Source organism: Lepidochelys kempii, chromosome 1 (assembly GCF_965140285.1).
Source record: "Lepidochelys kempii isolate rLepKem1 chromosome 1, rLepKem1.hap1, whole genome shotgun sequence".
Taxonomy (NCBI): Eukaryota; Metazoa; Chordata; order Testudines; family Cheloniidae; genus Lepidochelys; species Lepidochelys kempii.
Window position 1 is genome coordinate 279,339,353 of NC_136380.1, and position 20,952 is coordinate 279,360,304.

A 20,952-nucleotide genomic window follows, 5' to 3' on the forward strand; every position below is an offset into this window, starting at 1 on the left:
GCCTTGGTTTGGATCAGCATCCAAAAGTCTGGATGCTTATTCAAACCCCTGTATACAAACCTCTTGAGTCTGCAAAGTAAGTTTTGACATTTCTAGAGACTAAGCTATTTTGTAGCCTCTGGTACATGTTAATTTTAGTGAGATGCAAATCCAAGCACAGGTTTTTTTATCTAAAATGTTTCAGGTCTATAAGTGGAAGCTGGGCTGAAATATGGGGACAGAGTTAAGGTGATTTTTAAATGTGCAGTGTAATATATTACACTTGTTCTTTCACTGAAGAGATTGTTTGAACAGTGAGGATATTTGAATATTTCTCTACCTTCTCTTAACTTCCATATTCTTAACTTCTTAATTTCCATATTTTAAATGCTCAATGATAATGAACGTGTTGCACATAAATTTTAAATGTATTGCTGAGTAACATAATATAAGGAAACAATGGCAGACACAGATCTGAGCAGATGAATTTTATCTGTCATAGTGAAATGTATCTTGAACAAACAATAGTTGTAAGTCGCTGCATGATCAGGTGGCTATAAGACTATTTACAGCACTGTTCAAGTTGGTGCTGTCATGAGGTCATATACAATTCTGCACCACTTGATCTGTACAATCAGTTTTTCTACAGTGTGCCCATCCTGGTGATTTTTCATCCCTATGATCTAATGTTTAAACATCTTTTAGAGCTTTATGTATGCATTCAAAATATGTCAGCTCTTTCAGTAACTGCTAAGGGCCAAATTCTGTTACTCTTACTTTGAGGAGGACCTTATTCCTCCAGTGAGCTGATTTCTGCTACTCAAAGTGCTCCTCCTGGAAGTGGTACTACCGAAGGTACTACTATCAGTAACCTGGCCCTAAGAATCTGGCATATGTTCTCAAAATCTGATGGCTTTCCTCATTTAAGGATGAATCTTGCTCTCATTGAAGACAATAGCCAAAAAACATAATGACTTAGGGTAAATATTCAAACAAACACACCTAGGTACCATTTTCAAAAGTGGCTTAGGCACTGAGAAGTCTGAGTTTCATTGAAAGTCAAATTTTACCCTAAACATCTCAGTTTCTCTATTCCCATTGCTCAGGCACCTTTAAAAGCTATAGTTACACAGCTCAAGAAAAGCATTGACGTTTACCAGATGAGCTGTCACATATTCAGGCTAGAAATATTAGGATAGATTGTGCCTTTTGCACTTAGCCCTGAGGGATGGGTGACATGCAGCTGCACTATGAGTCATAAGTCCCCTGTCCTCTCTCTTTCTCAAGAAGGAAGTTAATTTACTGCAGCCTTTGCCCTTGTGTGCTCAGCCAGCTCTTGCACCCCCTTACTTCCCTGGTTGGTCACCCAGGGGCAAGTCAGAATCTAACCCTTATTAAAAACAATGGAATGAGGGGGAAAAGAGAACATTTTTAAAAGAAATTCTTCAAGAATGTTTGACATACAGAACTGTGGGAAAAGGGATCTTATGTTATATTACAATGCAACTACAGTATGTGTGCAGAATTTTTAGGCTGGAAATTCATCACCAAATGAGAACTCTCCTCGGGATTCAGTTACCACATAAAAGCTTACATTCACTCTTTGTGTGATATACTTGCTTTAACTAAAAAGAAAAGGAATACTTGTAGCACCTTAGAGACTAACCAATTTATTTGAGCATAAGCTTTCGTGAGCTACAGCTCACTTCATTCATGAGCTACAGCTCACTTCATCGGATGAAGTGAGCTGTAGCTCACGAAAGCTTATGCTCAAATAAATTGGTTAGTCTCTAAGGTGCGACAAGTACTCCTTTTCTTTTTGCGAATACAGACTAACACGGCTGTTACTCTGAAACTTGCTTTAACTGTTATTCTTTCCTTTGTAATGGTATTCAGAGAATTTCCACCACATTAGGAGTAAGACATTTCATCCACCAGTTCTGGTTAATAAACAGGTATCTGTTAAGATCTTAGTGAAGAAAGATGTAAAGCAAGTTGTCTAAAGTTCTCTCTAGTTGCAGCTCAATTGAGGCAAGAACATGGTTGTGCTGATTGTGATGCTATACGCTGTTAACTTACAGTGGTGCTGCCTTTCTTCTTTAACACTGCTTACCTAATGTGGATTCTACCTGCTTCCCTGTGGGCCTTGTTAACAGCCCTCAGGCAATGTTTGGGTGACCCATGAAGAAATGGAAAATCTTGCAGCTCCAGCCAAAACGGTTAGTCTTTCCAATTTTATTTAAACAACAATGATATTTGTTTTAATGCCAAGAACACAACTGAAGTATATGTAGTTGTTACAATTGTTGCATCACCTGTAGACTGTTTCTGAAATATACAATTAGAAAAAACGTGATAACAGTTCCCTAAAAAATAAAATATCAAATGTATTACAGTCACAGAGACTATATTAACTTGCATACAGTACTGAAGTTTCACTGTACAGCTGTAGTTCTATTTTCTGAAACATTAATTTAAATAGAAGGACTTGTGGCACCTTAAACAACAATGCAAAATGTTGCATCCGATGAAGTGGGCTGTAGCTCACAAAAGCTTATGCTCAAATAAATTGGTTAGTCTCTAAGGTGCCACAAGTCCTCCTGTTCTTTTTGTGGATGCAGACTAACACAGCTGCTACTCTGAAACCCGTCATTAATTTGAATGTCACACTGTGTTGAATATGAAGGAAGAGTGTTTAATGTAAAGGAAACTGTCAATTTGAAATCTAGTCTGTGAAAAATGAGTCTATAGCAGTTTCAGTACTGCACCTGCCCATAAGCCTCCTTGCAAGGATCACTTTAAATAGAAGTTTGCGATAATGATGACACTGAGAGATGTTAATCTAGAGGAAGCCTAAAGAGTATGTAACTGGGACAAAAATGCTTTAGCCAGAATTCTCTCTTTGAAAACCAGACCAAGCTGTTCACATTTCTGGGACTTAGGGTGGCTATTGTGCCATTGTGTTTTTGGCAAACATCTTACTGATTTTCGTAGAGACTTAAAATATATAGCAATATGTATCCCCCAGTCAATGGCTCAGATTTTTTTCATTCCTCCAAACCTTAGGGTTAGAATTATATTTTTGTTTTCAAAGGTAAGGTTTTTCTATGCCAGCATGAGACCATGCTTGTAAGCCATTAACTAAGCTTAAAAAAAAGATGTATGAAACCCTTATCCTCAGTTCAGAATAATTGATGGTTAGCCCAGCCCATAAATAGCAAGGGAGGTGCTAAATCTACAGTTTAATGCAGCAAAGGTGGATTTGCTATACATTTTCATTTGCTATAATGTTTTACATATTCACTATAAATTTCAGGGAGCAATTTCTTTGCCAATTATTTTTTACAACCGAGCTGCCTCTGAACTTTATCATTATTGGTAAAGAAAACACTAACACAATAAAAACACCTTTAGCACCAACAAATAGAGCTAGCCCTGGAAAACTGACCAGGAAAAAACAACATACTTTTTGTACAAGAAAGTGGGTAGCTTTATTGCAATGTGTTGTACGAAATGTTACTGTTAACAGAATTGAATGAAACTGTTACCTTGCCCTTTGAGAATGTGCAAATCAAAGGGCAAAGCTTTACAAGTATATAATGAATCAGGGCAAAATTTCAACCATTCTGCTTGTAAACATAGCTTTACATTATGAATGTTTTGAGACTTTGCTGGACAAAACAGTGGGTTACCCCTAATTTACAATATTTTGAGGCAAAATGGCAACATTTTGACTTTAATAGCTGCTTTTGAGAAAACCACCAAGGGAGTTTGAGATGAACTTGTAAAATTTCACAAAACTATGAAGATTTTTTTTATATCTTTAATATTTTCTTGATTTGTCAGCACTAAGTTTTTTTATTCAACCTTAATTACAATGGTGTCACTTTTGTAGCATAGCTAAGCAGTTTGCCATTGACACTAGGTCAAATGCATTATCAGCATATTAAGTTGTACATTTTTCTTTGTACTAGAATTATTAACATTTGCATTATAATCACCTTTTGCTTCTTGACTTGTGTTTGTTGTATTTTTTACCTGCTTTTCTAATGGCTCCTTCCTGATAATACAGAAAGAATCTGAGGAAGGCAGCTGGGCCCAGGTATGAATCTTTTGACTTTATACTTTTGGGGTGGAAGACTACTAATAATTTAATTAACATAGTAATAGAAAACCTTGTAACATTTTATCAGCTATTGTATGAGTCTAATGCTGTGATTTCCTCCTGCTGATTTAAGTCTAATGAATATCTTTTACATTTTTAATTCAAAAAAATCTTTTCTAGACAGGTTTGTTACATAAAACATAAATACCATATTTGTAGCAAATATTTTCCTTTATATAAATTGCTACGATCTTTTGTAACCAGATATTTTAAGGAGACTCAACACAATCCTTTATTTTGTGCATATACACTTAGCACACCTATCCATTATATGCACTAGTATGATTTGCTTTTGCCCTTTGGGATGATGAGGAAGTAAAACACAACACACTCGTAAGTAGATTAATGGCAGTGGCTGCAAATGCCTTGTTACCCTGCAGTCCCTAATGCTTATAAAGAATGAGGGCGTCTGCTATATGACTTCGACACCAGCAAGATGCAGCTCCCAACCATACTGGTATTGGTTTGAGACATGTTTGCTCACGAGGGATGGGGGATGTACATGCAGGCCCGCTGACGGGGGAGGGCAAAGGGGGCAATTGCCCAGCAACCCTGGTAGCGGTGGCCAGGAGCCCCAGGCCTTGTTAAGTTGCCTGGGCATGCGCAGGATGGTACTGGCAGTGGCGAAGGCAGCCAGGCAGGCATGTGGAAGCCCTGGCCGTGCCGGAAGAACGTGCTTAGCAACTCACTGGGCACCAGCAGTGCAATCGGCAGCTCAGGACCATTACGCGTTCTGCCTTGGGGCCCGGAATTGCTGTCGGTGGGCCTGTGTACACGTTCTCAGTAGTAAGGCCCTGTATGCCTCATGTCCTTCCCACACTGTCCTTAGCATAACTTTTCCTAAACACATGCCCAAGTTTGGGGCAATTAGGTCACAACAAACTGTGTTTATGTGCTGCTTATCTAGATGGGATATTAATGTCAGGCTACAGTGAAGGGTCCAGGCATGGTCCCTGTTCCTACTGGCAATGTCTTTCAAACCCTGCCAGCACAGAAAAGAGACCTCTCTTGTTCTAGCCACCACTGTCCACCATAGTGGAAGGTCATCTAAGTCACAGAAATGGCATGCTCCCCCTTCATGATGAAACAAGCAGGGGACTATGGGGGAGAAAGGGTGATAGGTCAGCTGGAGACATCCTGATACCATCCTGTGGTTGGTTCATAGTAAACTTGGATCCTCATTTATATGTCTGTGCAGCAGGGGTAACTGAAGGTACAATCAAGTCCCTGCACAATTTTTGTATACATTTTTGGAGGCTCTTTGTGAGTTGTCGTTTATAGAATAGGGGATCAGATTTTTAAAGGTATTTAGGCACCTAACTCCCATTGATTTCAATGGGAGTTTGGTGCCTAAATATCTCTAAAAATCTGGACCTAGATGCTCTGCATATAAAGTCTACAACAGGGATCGGCAACCTTTGGCACACGGCCCATCAGGGAAATCTGCTGGTTGGCCACGACAGTTTGTTTACCTGCAGCGTCCACAGGTTTGGCCAATCGCAGCTCCCACTGGCTGCAGTGCACCGTTCCAGGCCAATGGGGGCTGCAGGAAGCGGCGCGCGCCGAGGGATGACACAGCTATCAAGGAAATTGTGCTAGTTCTTGGAGCTGAACCATTAATGTAGAAACTTTTCAGTGTATGACACAGTTTCAAAGATTTTTATTATTATTACTATTATTTTCTTTGAAAACCACACCATATGCTACCGAGTCCTTTTAAATCATTGATCACCATATTGTGGGATTGGAAGGGACCTCAGTAGGTCATCTAGTCCAGTCTCCTGCGCTGAGGAAGGACTAAGTATTAGCTAGGTCATCCCTGACAGTTGTTTGTCTGCTCTGTTCTTAAAAACCTCCAAGGACAGTGATTCCACAACCTCCCTAAGTGACTTGTTCCAGTGCATAACTGCCCATATATTCAGGAAATTTTTCCTAATGTCTGAACTAAATCTCCCTTCCTTCAGTTTAAGCCCATTACTTCTTGTTGTGTCCTCAGTGGATAAGGAGGACAATTTATAACCCTCCTCTTTTTATAATAACATTACATACTTGAAGACTGTTATCATGTCCCTTCTCAGTCTTCTCTTCTCCAGACTAAACAAATGTAGTCTTCCTTCATTGGTCATGTTTTCTAGACCTTTAATATTGTTTGTTGTTCCCGTCTGGGTTTTCTCCAATTTGTCCACATCTTTCCCAAAGTGTGATGCCCAGAACTGGACACAATACTCCAGTTGAGGCCTTATCAGTACTGAGTGGAAGAATTACTTCTCATGTCTTACTTACACAGTGGTGCAAGTAGATTTTAATTCTTATCAGTACACATAGGTAACTCATGGGAGGGGGACAATAGCTAACAGGGGGCATGTGACCTCCCATGCTCTCTCTATCCCCTCGCCATCCCATGTTACCTGAGGGGGACTTCGTTCTCCCACTACACCAGATATAGATATCTGAACTGCAGGGATCCCGGGAACCGCAGGGCAAAAGAAGCACATGTGGGCCCACACTGGCAGCTCTTCCAGCGCAGCTATACCGCCCCCAGCCCCAGCTCTGACCACCAGCGGGGATGTACAGACCCCAGACAGGTGACCCAGCTGCTTGGAAGGGCTGCTGGCAGTACATTTGCACCGCAGGAGCTGCCAGTGTGGGACCACCCATGCTCCTTTCGCCACTGTGGTTCCCAGGAGCCTTGCAGTTCTAAAAATGGGTCTTTCTGGTACAACATACCAGCTATAAATATCATAATGGTATGGTGTACCTGACCGTACCTGCTTACTTTCACCACTGTACTTAAAACACACCTGCTAATACATCCCGAAGGATATTCATTTTTTTCAACAGTGTTATACAGTTGACATAGTCAGTCTGTGATCCACTATAACCCAAGTTTCTTTTCTGCAGTACTTCTTCCTAGGCAGTTGTTTCCCATTTTGTATTTGTGCAATTGATTATTCCTTCCGAAGAGGGGTACTTTGTGTTTGTCCTTATTGAATTTCATCCTGTTTACTTCAAATCATTTCTTCGGTTTGTCCAGATCATTTTGAATTCTAATCCTGTCCCCCAGCGTGCTTTCAATCCCTTCTAGCTTGGTATTGCCTACAAGCTTTCTAAATGTACTCTCTCTACCATTATCCAAATCATTTATGAAGAGATTGAATAGAACTGGATCCACTTTTAGCTAACAGACCTCTTAAGACCTGGCTGCAGTATGCTTACCTGACTCCAAAGGGGGAAATCATCACACACACACACACTCACACAAAATAACAGGATTATTATTATTAGAAGCTTTATTATTATTTAGTTGGGGATTTGTCCTGCTTTGTACAGGGGGTTGGACTAGATGACCTCCTGAGGTCCCTTCCAACCCTGATATTCTATGATTAGAAAATGGAGAGACAATCCAAGGTAAAATGATATAAATCACAGATTTTAATCTACAAGCAGCCTTGCCTAGTTAGGGCACAAGCTTCAGAGAATCAAATATTTAAATTCTTAGACTTCTGTATCTGTCCAGCTGCTGTCAGGTCTCTCTCTCCCTTTTGGCATCCCTTTTTCTCTCAGCATCTGACACATCCCTTCCTATATACTCAGTTCACTCTTATGATTGGGTGTCAGCCCCTGCATCATCATTGTAGCTATTATACCTATGAACTTTAGGGGCCAAACTGAAAAAATTAGTGGTACTCTTTCAAACTATACTTACAAACCAAGCTCTACTCACTTGATATGGCACAGATCTTCATAATATACTAGTCCTTCTCCTTTCAGACCCAGAATCAGCCATGAGATAGTTCACAATAGCAATATTTTAATAATTATCATTTTGCATCTGCATAATCACCCTCTGTGGCAGGCATCAACTCACTGGCACGGCACCTCCTGCTGGTCATCTCAGGAATTAGTTCTTTCCAGCCCAGAGCGCCCTCTGCAGGCCAGAGTCTTGCCCCTGCTGGCCCCCATGTCCCTCCCGGACCCCGGTGCCCTCCTCACCAGGGATCTGCCCCAGCAGTAACCCACAATCTGGGTCTCCCCACCGAGGGGATCCCGCAACCCTCTACCCCGACCTTGCCTCTGTGGCCACTGCCAGTCACCATCTAGCCCCTGCTCCCTGCGGCAGACTGCAGCCTATGCACCACTCATCATCAGCAAGGGGGGTTGGACCAGCTGCCTCTGCCTATCTCTGGGGTGCCCCTCTGCAGCCCCAGTACCCTTTCATAGGACTTTGACTAAGCCTGCAGCCTGGGGTTTTGCTAGGCTGGAGCTCCCCAGCTCCCTCTGCCCTTCCGCAGCACTGCTCCACCCTAGGTATCCATCTCAGCTCCCTGGCAGCCAGGTCTTTCTCTCTCAAGAAGCTAAAGAGAGACCCTTGCTTCTGGCCCACAGCCCTCTTATAAGGATCAGCTGGACCCTGATTAAACTGACCCTGATTAAGGTTTCTCAATCAGCCTGCTTTTCCCATTTACAGCCCTTTCCCAGGCTGCTTTAACCCCTTCAGGGCAGGAGCAGAGTAGTCACCCTGCTACACCCTCATTGAAATTAATACCATAGTTCAGAGCTATTGTTCCAGGCTGGTTGCAGACTGGTTGCAAACATTCATACATCATTTACACTTGGGTTACATTTTGCAGGTTTTCTTCATAAATGAAATGTCTAGAGACTTTCTTAAAAGAAGCTGAGACTCTAGAGAACACGATCACAGCTCCGGGAAGGTGTGTGTATATTGGACTGCCACATATCCCCTCCCAAATTCAAACATGATCAGCAGCTTGTCAATGAGAATTGTTCATGTCCAGTATTTTGAAATTATCATGGTCTCTGCTCTATTGTTTAATATCCATTAATTGTTTTCCAATCAACTCCAGGTACTTAACACCTTGATAAAGGGTACTCTGGACACTTCCTAAATACTTACACCAGGCTACAAAATTTGTGGTTTACAATTAGCCTGACAAGCAATTGACTCAAGGTGAAAAAAAACTCTAGTGAGGACAAGCCCTTGATGTGCCCATAATTATATCTGTATACTGTGATGGGTTGGACCTCCCCTTCCAGGGTATCACCTGACGTGCTGGGGTCCCACTGAGCCCCCCCATTCCACCAGCCTGGGCTCCCTCACCCTGTTCCGCTGTGCCAGGCCCTCAAGCCTTCTCCAGCACACACAGGTAGGAACACACCCAGCTGCAAATGGTCACAGAGACACTGAGATCAGCTCTGTGTCAGAAGAATCAGCTCGGGGACCTCTCAAGTGCACACCTCCTTTGGGATACAAACCCAAAATGATACTGTCTTGCGCTGTATTGACATCTATATAGCCAAGCTCATAAATTCGCCCCCTCCCTCAAAGTGGAGGAAGATATGCACAGCTTTTTGCTCCCCGCAACCCCTGTTATGAGTTCCATAAACTGGGTTTTAGAAAACAAAAACAAGTTTATTAACTACAAACGGTAAATGTTAAATGACTATAAGAGATAGCAAACAGAAAAAAGCAGATTACTGAGCAAATTAAAAAAAACACGCAAACTAGGCTGCATACATTGAAGAAATTGGCTACAAATTGTAATTTCTCACCCTAAATGTTTCAAAGAGATTGCAGAGATTTTTGAAGGTAAACTGCACTGCTTGCAGCTTAGATCTCCAGGAATTCCTCTTACAGGCTGATCTGTCTCATGTGGACTCAGTCCCCTGCCCTCCCTTCTTAGCCTTTGTTTCTTCAGGTGTTTTCAGCAGACTTCCTTCTTGGGCGGAGAGGCAGTGGAGAAGCACCTAGATTACCTCCCTCCCCAGCCTTGAATAGGATTTACATATGGCAGGAATCTTTTGTTTCCTAGTCCATGCCCTTCCAGTGGAAAAATACCAGCTCAAGATGGGACCCTGTACCAGGTGACATGATCACATGACCTTGTAGTGTCAAAGCAGCATCCCAGGAAGCTTCTCAGGAAGGTCGGAGATTAGTATCTTCAAAGTTCTTTTGTCCTTCTTAATGTCCTATCCAGGCTGATTGCCTACTGTCTGGCAGGCATTCCCCCAAGTATACACACAGGTATATTGACTATGTAGCAATTACAACTAACTTCAGATACAGAAATGATACATGCATACAAATTGGATAATCACATTCAGTAAATCGTAACCTTTCCAATGATACCTCACATGACCGATCTTGCATAAAATATATATAGTTATGCCATATTCATATAATAATTTCTACGAAGAATATGGGGCATAATGTCACATATACAACTTGGTTAGGAAGTCTTTTTCCACGTGTGTAACTGTTCAAGTCCCCCTCTGTCTTCTTAACCCAAGGTTAGGTTAGCATTCTCTCCCTATGCCAAAGGATTAGCTTCCCTGTTTTAAAATGTTTTTGAATTCTAATTAAGCTCTCACTGTCCTGAGTTCAAGTGTTAAACCAAATGTGATATTCAATAACTCCCACTTACTAATTAATTAAATACAGGGCTTTTTTCTTTGATGATAACTGACAGATGCTAATTCGACATTCCCTTCTCCCCCATCCCAAGGTTCATAGAATACACATACATTTTGATCCCATGCCACCACCTCCAGTTCACTCCTTTACATACAAGCCATTTGGGAGCAGCACAGAGCCTTTCCCCATGTCATGCAAGAGGTGCAAAGACAACACACAGCATGACTGCTCCCCCTGCATGCCCACTCCCCCATAGAGTGGGGCAGAAGGCTTTGCATCAGACCTCTATACCAGAGGTGAACGTGCAGCTTCCCTGAGCAAGCTCAGCATGGATACACCCTTCATTATATTTTACACTTGAAAGAGCAACCGCTTTACATTTACAGGAAATTCAATTAACTTTTTCCAAGTTAATGGTGTAAATAAAGCAGCTAGAGGCAAAGGAAATGTTTCCATTTGATTCATGTGAATGTGTGGATTTCAGAGAAAAAAACTGTCCAACTATAAAGAGGGTGACAGCAAAGTACTGCTGTAGATGTCAGCAGCTAAGGGAAGACTATTTATATGGAAAGGTATACATATATATATACACACATACTGTGTAATAGCACGAAACACAGTGTTCCACTGTACATCCATGTTTGTTTTTAGGTATTTACTTTGTGCACATTAGACTCTTTTGAGAAACAAATATTGGTGTTTGAATATTCTTCACTTGAGTGAAGCTAAAATTGGGTTTCAAAGTTTACAACTACATTGCCCACTGAGCGAAACTGTAACGTCATATGGCTGTTCTACCAATTTGATAATAACATCAAAAGTTAAATCATCTTGATTGCTTGTGGTTTTTCTCAAGGATAAACAAGCCTGGCATTTTAAACTAAACAGTTGCATTGTTGTGCAAAAATTGCCATTTGAATGTGTAGCTCACAACTAGATGCCAAGCACATAGATAATGTAAGCAGTGAAGTAAATCATTTCTACAGTTATATTTGTCAGAATCCAATTTTGTGCCACATAATTTTAATGTACATGAGTGTTAAACTTCTAAGTTGTATATTCATTACTAATTATGTTTATTGTGATTATCCATTACAGATATTTTATAAGCAGTATTTTATAGGCAGACTTTTTTTTTTTATTTTCTTGCTGTGTATAGTTTCCAGTTCTGAAAACCAACACACTTTACAAAACAAGGGGAACACACACAAAAAGAAACAATATACCTGCATGCCTTTTGCAGACTAATCTTTATTTGGCTGTAAAAGACATGCAATTTTATCCATTAATACATATGTAGGCATCATTTCTACCTCTAATAAAAATTAGCCAAAATATCATTTCAGTATTTGAAGGAACAGAGCTTTTAACACCTAATTCCTCTAATTCAGTTTTATCAATAGCCTTCTGTTAGCTATAACAATAATATTGCTAATAAAGAACAAGTGCAGGGAATTATTTTTTCCAAATTCTAGTTTCTTGTAGTAGGCTTCTGTAAGCCCATTTCTGCTCTTCACAACTCCAGATGATTGATTTATTATTTGTTTATATTGAAATAGTGACTAGTCACCCCAGTCAGGGATCACAGCCCTCTTTTGTTCTTCACTATATACACATAACTAAAAGACAGTTTCTGACCCAAAAAGTTTGTTACCATCTAAATATAAGACAAGAAACTATTGAACCACAAGCAATGGTCACAAAAATGTGTTTTATTATGAGAAGTGAGAGATTCTAAAAAAATAATAAAGTAAAAATGTCCTGCAATTTTTAGGTTAACTTCAATGGGATTGCACAGAGCATTAGTACAGGCAGAATCTCTCTTTTTCTAAAATATAGATTGTATACTTCAGATAAACCATACAAAAGTAGTTCAATGTGTATTTACATTACAGTCTGTAATGGCGTTCACTCACCACTGTGGCACCTCCTGCTGGCTGTCCTGGGGATTAGCTCAGTTCACTAGTGCGCCCTCCTCTGGTGGTGCCTCCCCGCCACCACTCCTGCTCTAGGACCCACATCTCTCCAAGGACCACAGTGTCCTCATGGCCCCAGCATCCTCTTTGCTTCAGGGCCTCAGCCTGAAAACCCAGCAGCCAGCCAGAAGCCGTGTCTCGCTTCCCCAGTCCCTGCTAGCAGCATTGCTCTGTCCAGGGTCCTGGCAGTTCTCTCAGCCCTCCAGGGAGAACTGCCTTCCTCTGTCCTGAAGCTCCCTTTTTATATAGGCCTGCTTGGCTGCCTCCTGCACAGCCTCCCGAGGGCTCTGTTAAACCCTTAGAGCTCAGTATGGGGCAGGCACCCCATTACACAAACACACTTTTGTTTTCTACTAGAATCTCACAACACAGAAAGTATTCCTGGATTGTAGTGTTTTTTTGGAATTCTCCAAAGATTGTTTTTTCTTTTTAGTCAAGGATTCACGTATTGATAGTCCCACAAGGTGCATTTCATTTGTGCTGGTCAAACTTTAAAACATATTGTTAGTGCATTTGGCTACTTGCTGTTACTGGTGCTGGAAGCAGAGGCAGGCATGCAGGCTTGGCCAAGAACCATTTAAAAATAACCACTGTTTCAGAGGGACTACAAATGTATAATGCTAATTGCTTGTTGAAATAAGATGTAGAAAGCTGTGGATTAAATCCTGGCCCCACTGAAACAACAACAGAACTTCCATTCACTTTAATGCTGCCTGGATTTCACCCTAAAGGTTTATTTTATCGCTTGTGTTAATTCAGGGAAGGATTTTTAAAAGCACATAGGTGCATTAGGAGAACAAATCCCTTTGAAATTCAATAGGATTGTTCTCCTAACTCACGTAGGTGCTTGTAAAAAAAATTCCCTCAATCTAAGTGTCTGATTTTCTTGATTTTGCTATGATGTGAACTTTCAAATGCATTATTTCTTATTGCAATTAGAATTTCCATTTCAAAAAGGTGGTAGACATGATATTGATAGATCATATTTGTATTTAACAAAAATATTTTATGTATATAGAGAGCCAATAGTGTTTTAGTTACATATTTGAGGCCCAAATGGTAGTATTGTCAGAATTACTATGGAAAGCAGTGTGAATTTCCTAGACGGTGAACTCCTATTTGAAATGGCACAGCAGATGGATAGGCTGCCTTCATTCTGGGGCATTGACACAAATAGGTTAAAATGTGAAGTCTCCTATTTTTCTATAGACCCTTGCTTATGGTGATATGAACCATGAATGGATTGGTAATGAATGGCTCCCCAGTCTGGGTTTACCTCAGTACCGAAGTTACTTTATGGAGTGCCTGGTAGACGCAAGGATGTTAGATCATCTGACGAAGAAAGATCTCCGCGTACATTTAAAAATGGTGGATAGCTTTCATCGGTATGTTTGTACAAAGGCTGCTCAAAATGAGCACATGGATGTAATATTATGCTCAGTGCAGCATAAGCTAACAAAGCTTTAGTTTTAAGGTTGTTCCAACTTTAGACAACCACATGAAAATATAAACAATCAGCACCAATAAACTATGTGAAAATGAAAGAGGTTCCTTTTGACATAGTAACTGTAAGCGTGATTAGTTATGGAATGCAATTCCATGGTGCACAGAGTAGCCTTAATATATAAATGTAACTAACAATACATAAATTGTAAAAAAAATATATTAAAAGGCACAGCATCAGAAGATGGTAGACAAGAAACATGATGATAAAGAAAATGTTTAAACTCCTTCAGATTACAGTGGAAAAAACAAGTGGGCAGTAGGTTCATCTACCAAAGGAGGCAGCCATTCCTGCAAGGATGCATTCTTTACTGTCTGATTTGACAATAAACACCTCTTCCTGCCTACATCCTGATTCAAAAAAGTACTTAAGTTCACATAGTTTGTTGGCCTGTTTTGGATACATTTTTAACGTTAAATGTATTTCTGCTAGATAACTTAGTTAAACCCCATTCATTTTTGTTTGTGCCCATTTCATTTTTTAGTCTGTTACGTTTTTTGGCTCTTTGCCCCTATGATTTGATACATGAGCATACTGAACTACCATTTATAAAATGTAGTAAATACTTCAAATACATTCACATCCACAATGCTATTTTTGTTTAAATGTCTTATGTTAATCTGTAAATGTTTCTCTCTCAAATAACAGAACAAGTTTGCAGTATGGTATCATGTGCTTAAAGAGGCTGAATTATGACAGAAAAGAACTGGAAAGAAGAAGAGAAGTGAGTCAGCATGAAATAAAAGGTAAGTGTCAGGGAATGGGTATTGTGATTTTTTTTTCTTTGTGAGACTTCAAACTATAGGTTTCAATTCAACAAAGGATTTAAGCATGTGCTTAACTTTAAGCATAAATTTGAGTCCATGCCTATTCAGCAAAGCACTTAAGCATTTGCTTACAGTTAAGCACATGCTTGAGTACTTTGTTGAACTGAAGCCTATACTCTGAAGTCTCATCCCTGAATGGTTGTTGCAAGTATATGTTGGTGTGTTTGTGTTTGGCCAAATTGGATTGTAAGCTCTTCGGGGCATGCAGCAGGGTGGCGACTCAACCCTGCAGCGCCACCTGCTGGTCATCTTGGGAAATAGCTCACCAGCTGTCGGAGTGCTCTCCGCAGGCCGCTGGTCCCTGTGTCCCTCCCGGACCCCGGTGCCCCTTTCCTCGGGGTTCTGCCCCCTTGCAGTGCCCCGCAGTCTCGCTGGGTCTCCCCAGGGAACCCCCAACTCCCTATCCCCACCTTGCCTCAGTATATGACTACTGCCAGTCACCATCTAGCCCCTGTTCACTGGAGCGGACTGCAGTATAATTGCCACTCATCAGCAGCAAGGAGGGTTTGGACCTTCTGCCTCTGCCTACCCTTGGGCTGCCCCCTGCAATCCCAGTACTTGTTTGGCCTTACACTAGGCCTGCAGACTGTGGGGTTTCCAGGCCGGAGCTCCCCAGCTCCTCTTGTCTTCCCCCAGCCCTGCTCCAGTCTAGGTACCCTACTCAGCTCACAGCAGCCAGGTCCCTCCCTCTTAAAAGGCTATATATATATAGAGAGAGTCTCTATGCCCCTTGCCTACTGCCCTCTTATAAGGGCCAGCTGGGCCTGATTGGGGCATGGCCCCAGCTGTGCCTTTTTCCACATGGGCTGCTTGCCCCAGCCACAGCCATCCCCTGGGCTGTTTTTAAGCCCTTCAGGGCAGGAGCAGGTGACCATCCCGTTACAGGGCAGGGACTGTGGGCCAGATCCCACTACAGTCCCTTTGCACCAGTCTGCCAATAGAAACTGGCCATAAAACTGGAAAGTCCAACTGCCTGAGAATGTCACCAGTGCTGGTCAATGGGAGCTGTTGGGTGCAGCACGTTTGAAAATCTGGCCAATACCTAAGCATGAATTTAGGAGCCTAACTTCAGCCTTTAGAAAATCATTGCTTTTGTTTCCTAATTTTAAAGCAGCTCATATTTAAATAAAATTATATGGATGGATTTCCATCAAGTCAGGTCTTTAAGATCTGAAAAGGCAACTGTTTCAGTTTACAACTTGCCGTTTCACTTTGTGTCAGGCCTTGATCCATAATGTTAGTTCCCAAAGAACAAGGTTTATTGTATGATGTAATAGCTAGTTAAACAGTATTTTCCTACACAAGGCTTCCTAGAGAGCATGCAAGCTCAAGGTATAGGTCTTGTACTTCAGAGTGAGGCTTTCTTTCCTGTTATCAGAAGTGAATCCTTTGATTCCTTTAAGCATTGCCAGTATTAAAGGAAACTAGAACATTTTCAGTTAACTCTTTTCAAGTGCAACTTTCTTTGGAAGAATTGACAACACAAGAACTAGTGGGACAGAATTAATTGTAATATCTGAATTGTGCTCGCCTCAGCAGAGATGGTGGCATACTCTAGTGCAAAAGACTTACATTGGTAATGAGGACTTACGGTCAAATTCCCTGCTGTGCCCAGTATTTGCTGGGTGTACCTGGAGAAGCACATGAAGTAACTGGTTACTGGTGCTGGTTCTGTGCTAGTCCCGACCCCATCATAGGTTACAGCAGGCTCAGGCTGTTCCAATCTGTGCTGGTTGGACATTCTCCCCAATGGAACGTTTTACAGCCAAGGATGGCTGGAACACTGTATTTCAGTCACTCCCCCATCCAAACCCTGGAATGCTCCCTGTGGCAGGGACTGCAGGATGGGTAGTGAGGGGAAAAAATGGTTACTAACCTTTCTGTAACTTGCTCTTCGAGGTGTGTTGCATATTTCCATTCCAGTGTAGGTGTGCATGCCTACCGGAATTTTTTCCCCTAGTGGTATCCGTTGTGTCAGCTCCAATACCTTCTGCTGCCCCGTGCTCATAGCACCAGTATAAAGGGCCCTGCCGACGCTGCTCCCCTTCCGTTTCTTCTTACTAACTGCCTCCGATAATAGGGGATGGAGGGTGGGTTTTGGAATGGACATATGCAACACATCTTGAAGGAAAACAGTTACAGAGAGGTTAGTAACTGTTTTTTCTTCTCTGAGTGCTTGCACATGTCCAGTCCAATGTAGGTGACTAACAAGTAGTTGTACAGGAAGTGAGTTCAGAGTTCAAGCACAGGCTGGCTGCAAGACTGGGTAGCCAAAGTTGGCATCGTCTCTAGCCTGTTGGGTGATGACACAGTGTGTTGAGAACATGTGCACCAACGACCAGGTTGCTGCTCTGCAGATATCCTGAATAGCAATTTGCGCTAGGAAGGTGGCTGATGAGGCATGAGATGTTGTACAATGAGCAGTCAGATTAGCTGCAGGGCGAGATGCCCATGAGTTCATAGCACGCTCGGATACATGAAGTCAACCAGGATGAAATTCTCCAAGCAGAGGTAGGTAGGTCCTTCATTCTCTCCGCTACCGCTGTGAACGGCTAAGTAGCTCTGCAGAATGATATGGTCCTCTATATGTAGAAAGCCAGGGCCTGTCTAACATCCAGTGTAGGCACTGTTTCTCTCTGTTTGCATGTGGTTTAGGGTAGATTACTGGCAGGAAGATTGCTTGCCTGCAGTGGAATTGTGAGATCACCTTTCGGAGGAACAATGGGTGTGGGCACAGCTGGACATTATCCTTGAAGAAGACCATATATGGTGGCTCCAATGTGAGGGCCTGGATCTCTGCAACGCTTCTGGCTGAAGTGATGGCCACTAAGAAGACCACTTTCCAGAAGAGGTGTAACAACAAGCACATTGCTAGCAGCTCAAACGGTGGATCCGTAAGCTTTGACAAGACAAGATTCAGATCCCAGGGAGGAATGGGTTCTCTGACCTGGGAATACACCCTATCCAGGCCTTTGAGAAAACTGATCACCATCCTGTGTGAAAAAACAGATTGGTTGTCAATCTTGGGAGGGAAAGTTGAGATAGCCGCTAGGTGAACCGGGACTGAAGAGAGCGCCAGACCTTGTTGTTTCAGCAGAAGAAGGTACGCAGGGAGGACTGTGTAGGTGGAATTCCCCATTGGGAGGACCAGATGGAGAACCACTTCCATTTTGCAAGGTAGGTGGCCCTGGTGGAGGACTTTCTACTGCCCAGTAGGACTCTATGGACCTGCTCCAAGCAAGTTGCTCCTCAGGATTCAGCCTGGAGCTTCCAGGCTGACAGATTAAAAGAACTGAGGTTCAGGTGGAGCAGCCAACCATGGTCTCAGGAGTCTGGGTGTACCGGAAGGCATAGTGGGGCCTCTACCAAAAGGCTTAAGAGGTTGGTGAACCAATGTTGCCTGGGCCACAACAAGGCTATGAGAATGACCCACTCTCAGTCCCGCTTGATCTTCATCAGAACCTTGTGAATCAGTCATGCAGGAGGAAATGTATACTACAGGTAATTTGTCCAAGACAACAGAAATGCATCTGTGGAAGACCCCGGGCTGGAGCCTCACAGGGAGCAGAACTGATGGCATTTCCTGTTGTTGTGGGTAGCAAACAGGTCTATAAGGGAAGTCCCCCACCGTTGGAAGATATCCCTTGCGATGTCTGGTTGAAGGGACCACTCATGGTGAGAGGAGAAAGACCTGCTGAGGTGATCTGCCAGCTGGTTCTGCATTCCTGGAAGATAGTACACTTCTAGACTGATGGAATGAGCAATGGAGAGCTCCCATAGTCAGATTGCTTCCTGACTCGGGGGTAGAACACTCACTGCCCTGTCTGTTCATGTAGAATATGGCCATCTTATTGTCTGTGAGACCCAAAACAACCTTGTTTGTAATAGCAGGTAGAAATGCCTGGCAGGATAGGTGGACTGTCCTGAGCTCTGGAGGAAAGGCTCTTCTTGGGACCAGAGGCCTGAGGGCCCCTTGGTGGACTCCCCAGCCAAGGGCTGATGCATCAGATACTAGAGACATCAACAGTTTTGGATGCCTCTGCGCTTCATTAGTGGTGTCATCCACCTCCCAGTGCCAGGGCATGCCTTGGTCACTGGGCTTCACGCCCTGCACTTCCTGTGATAAGTCTATGCCTTTGAGTGACCCGCACTCGAGTTGTCTCAAGTGACTGGGGGAATCGCAAGGAAAGACCATTGCCAAATCTGCAGGGACTTCAAACACCGCACCAAAAAGGACTGCAAAGCGAGACTGAAGTTATTAAAAAACTACCCACCAACTACCAAATTACAGTAACTAAAGAAGTAGAAAAGCCACTAGTAGAAAACTGCCTGAGCAATGAGGCGTTCCAGCAACCTTCACAGGCGGTAAAAAGGAACTGAAGGGAAGCGGGGTCAGCAGGGCTCTTTATACCAGTGCTATGGGCATGCGGACCCGGAGAGTGCTGGAGCCAACCCAACAGATACCACTGGGGAAAAAATTCCAGAAATTGTGCTTGGGGCACGCACACACCTTCATGGGAAGGTGCAAGCACTCAAAGAACAATTACACTGGCCTAAACCAGCGGAGGATCCCTCCTCACAGAAGAATTCCAGACTAGCAGTTTTCCAGCCTCCTTGTGGTGGTGGTGCAACAAACAGAGGCAGGAGCCAGGGAGGGAATCTGGTCTTTTTGCTTTCCATTTAAATTAACTTTATTGCTGTTTGATGACTTCATTGGCTCATGGTTATTTACACCTGAGACTTAAGATGTTAAGGAGATCATTAAAAAGCAGTCTTCGATTTGTGTTTGATTAGAGATGCAAAACATCACACATGCAAGTAAAATAATAAATATTAAGAACGTGGGACAAATAGCTCTCTTTCTAATGTGGAGGGTTTTTTTGACTCAGTCCTCAAATAAGACCTCCTCTCTCTTTTACTTGTCCATAGCTTTCTAATTAGCACAGATCTTAATGGATCAGCTTTCAGAAGTGAGAAGAGCTGGTTACTAAAAATGTCAACACAAGCCTCTGGCCCATTAGAAAACTACAGATTTTGACCTCTATGTACAGGTCTCACTCTAAAAATGGTCACTTCAGCTGATGTTTAATCCCACTCCACCTTCCCTTGAGGTTGAACCTCAGGGGACTGATTTTATTTCTCCCAGGAATCTGTAAAATCTTTTCTCAAAATTGTAAAGCCCTTTGCTGACACTACTGTGTTTGCTGAGGGTTGTCATGTGGTATGTTTAAACAAGTGGGAATGGAGACACCAGTAATCAACTTTCTGGACTCTGTATCAACGATGAAACCACTGAGGTTATTTTAATCATGTTTTAGTATTCCTTGTATGGAAAGTGGTGCGGTAGGTTAACTACCATATAGATACATGTATCTGTATGCTTATGAAAGTTCAATTAACAATAAGCTGATACTATACTGTGTGTGTTTGTAGACGTATTGGTCTGGAGCAATGAGCGAGTCATACGCTGGATACAGGCTATTGGACTACGAGAATATGCAAATAACGTCTTAGAAAGTGGTGTGCATGGGTCACTTATAGCCCTGGATGAAAACTTTGATTACAGCAGTTTAGCTTTATTATTACAGATTCCAACACAAAACACCCAGGCAAGTCCTTTCCTGACTTTTACTTTGTCTGGATTTTATTTTTGCTCATTTTCAATTATTTTAATTATTTAATTTGCTATATATAGGCACGGCAAATCCTTGAGAGAGAATACAACAATCTTTTAGCACTAGGAACTGAGAGACGACTTGATGAAGTAAGTAATTTAATTTATGTCTTTACAAAATTGAAAGCCACACACTAAGTTCAGGAGGACACGGCCACACACACACAATTAAAAGAATGTTATTAAGGCTACGAAGTCAAACAGTCAAAAATTAGGAAATGCCAAAATTAAGGTTGCCTGTGCAACCTTCCTGCTGCCCATTGTGTATATGCATTATGATAGTTAATTAGATGACCACGTAACTATATTTTCCCCACAGGACTCCTGCCTCAGGCTGTACAATGCTCAGAGAATGAGGCAACAGTTCAATATTTATTTTCATCATCAATGAGAG

The 20,952-nt window shown here is 42.2% G+C and overlaps 1 protein-coding gene across 6 annotated transcripts in view; it reads left to right on the forward strand.

Moving 5' to 3' along the window:
- PPFIA2 (PPFI scaffold protein A2) overlaps positions 1–20,952 on the forward strand; it is a 619,889-nt gene that overhangs the window by 589,826 nt on the left and 9,111 nt on the right. For all 6 annotated transcript variants that reach the window (XM_073327625.1, XM_073327626.1, XM_073327628.1 and 3 more), the window contains 6 exons: positions 2,136–2,198; positions 4,052–4,081; positions 13,763–13,938; positions 14,706–14,803; positions 20,318–20,493; positions 20,580–20,648. In XM_073327625.1, coding sequence (XP_073183726.1) covers positions 2,136–2,198; positions 4,052–4,081; positions 13,763–13,938; positions 14,706–14,803; positions 20,318–20,493; positions 20,580–20,648 — 612 coding nt within the window. The remainder of the gene's footprint in view (positions 1–2,135; positions 2,199–4,051; positions 4,082–13,762; positions 13,939–14,705; positions 14,804–20,317; positions 20,494–20,579; positions 20,649–20,952) is intronic.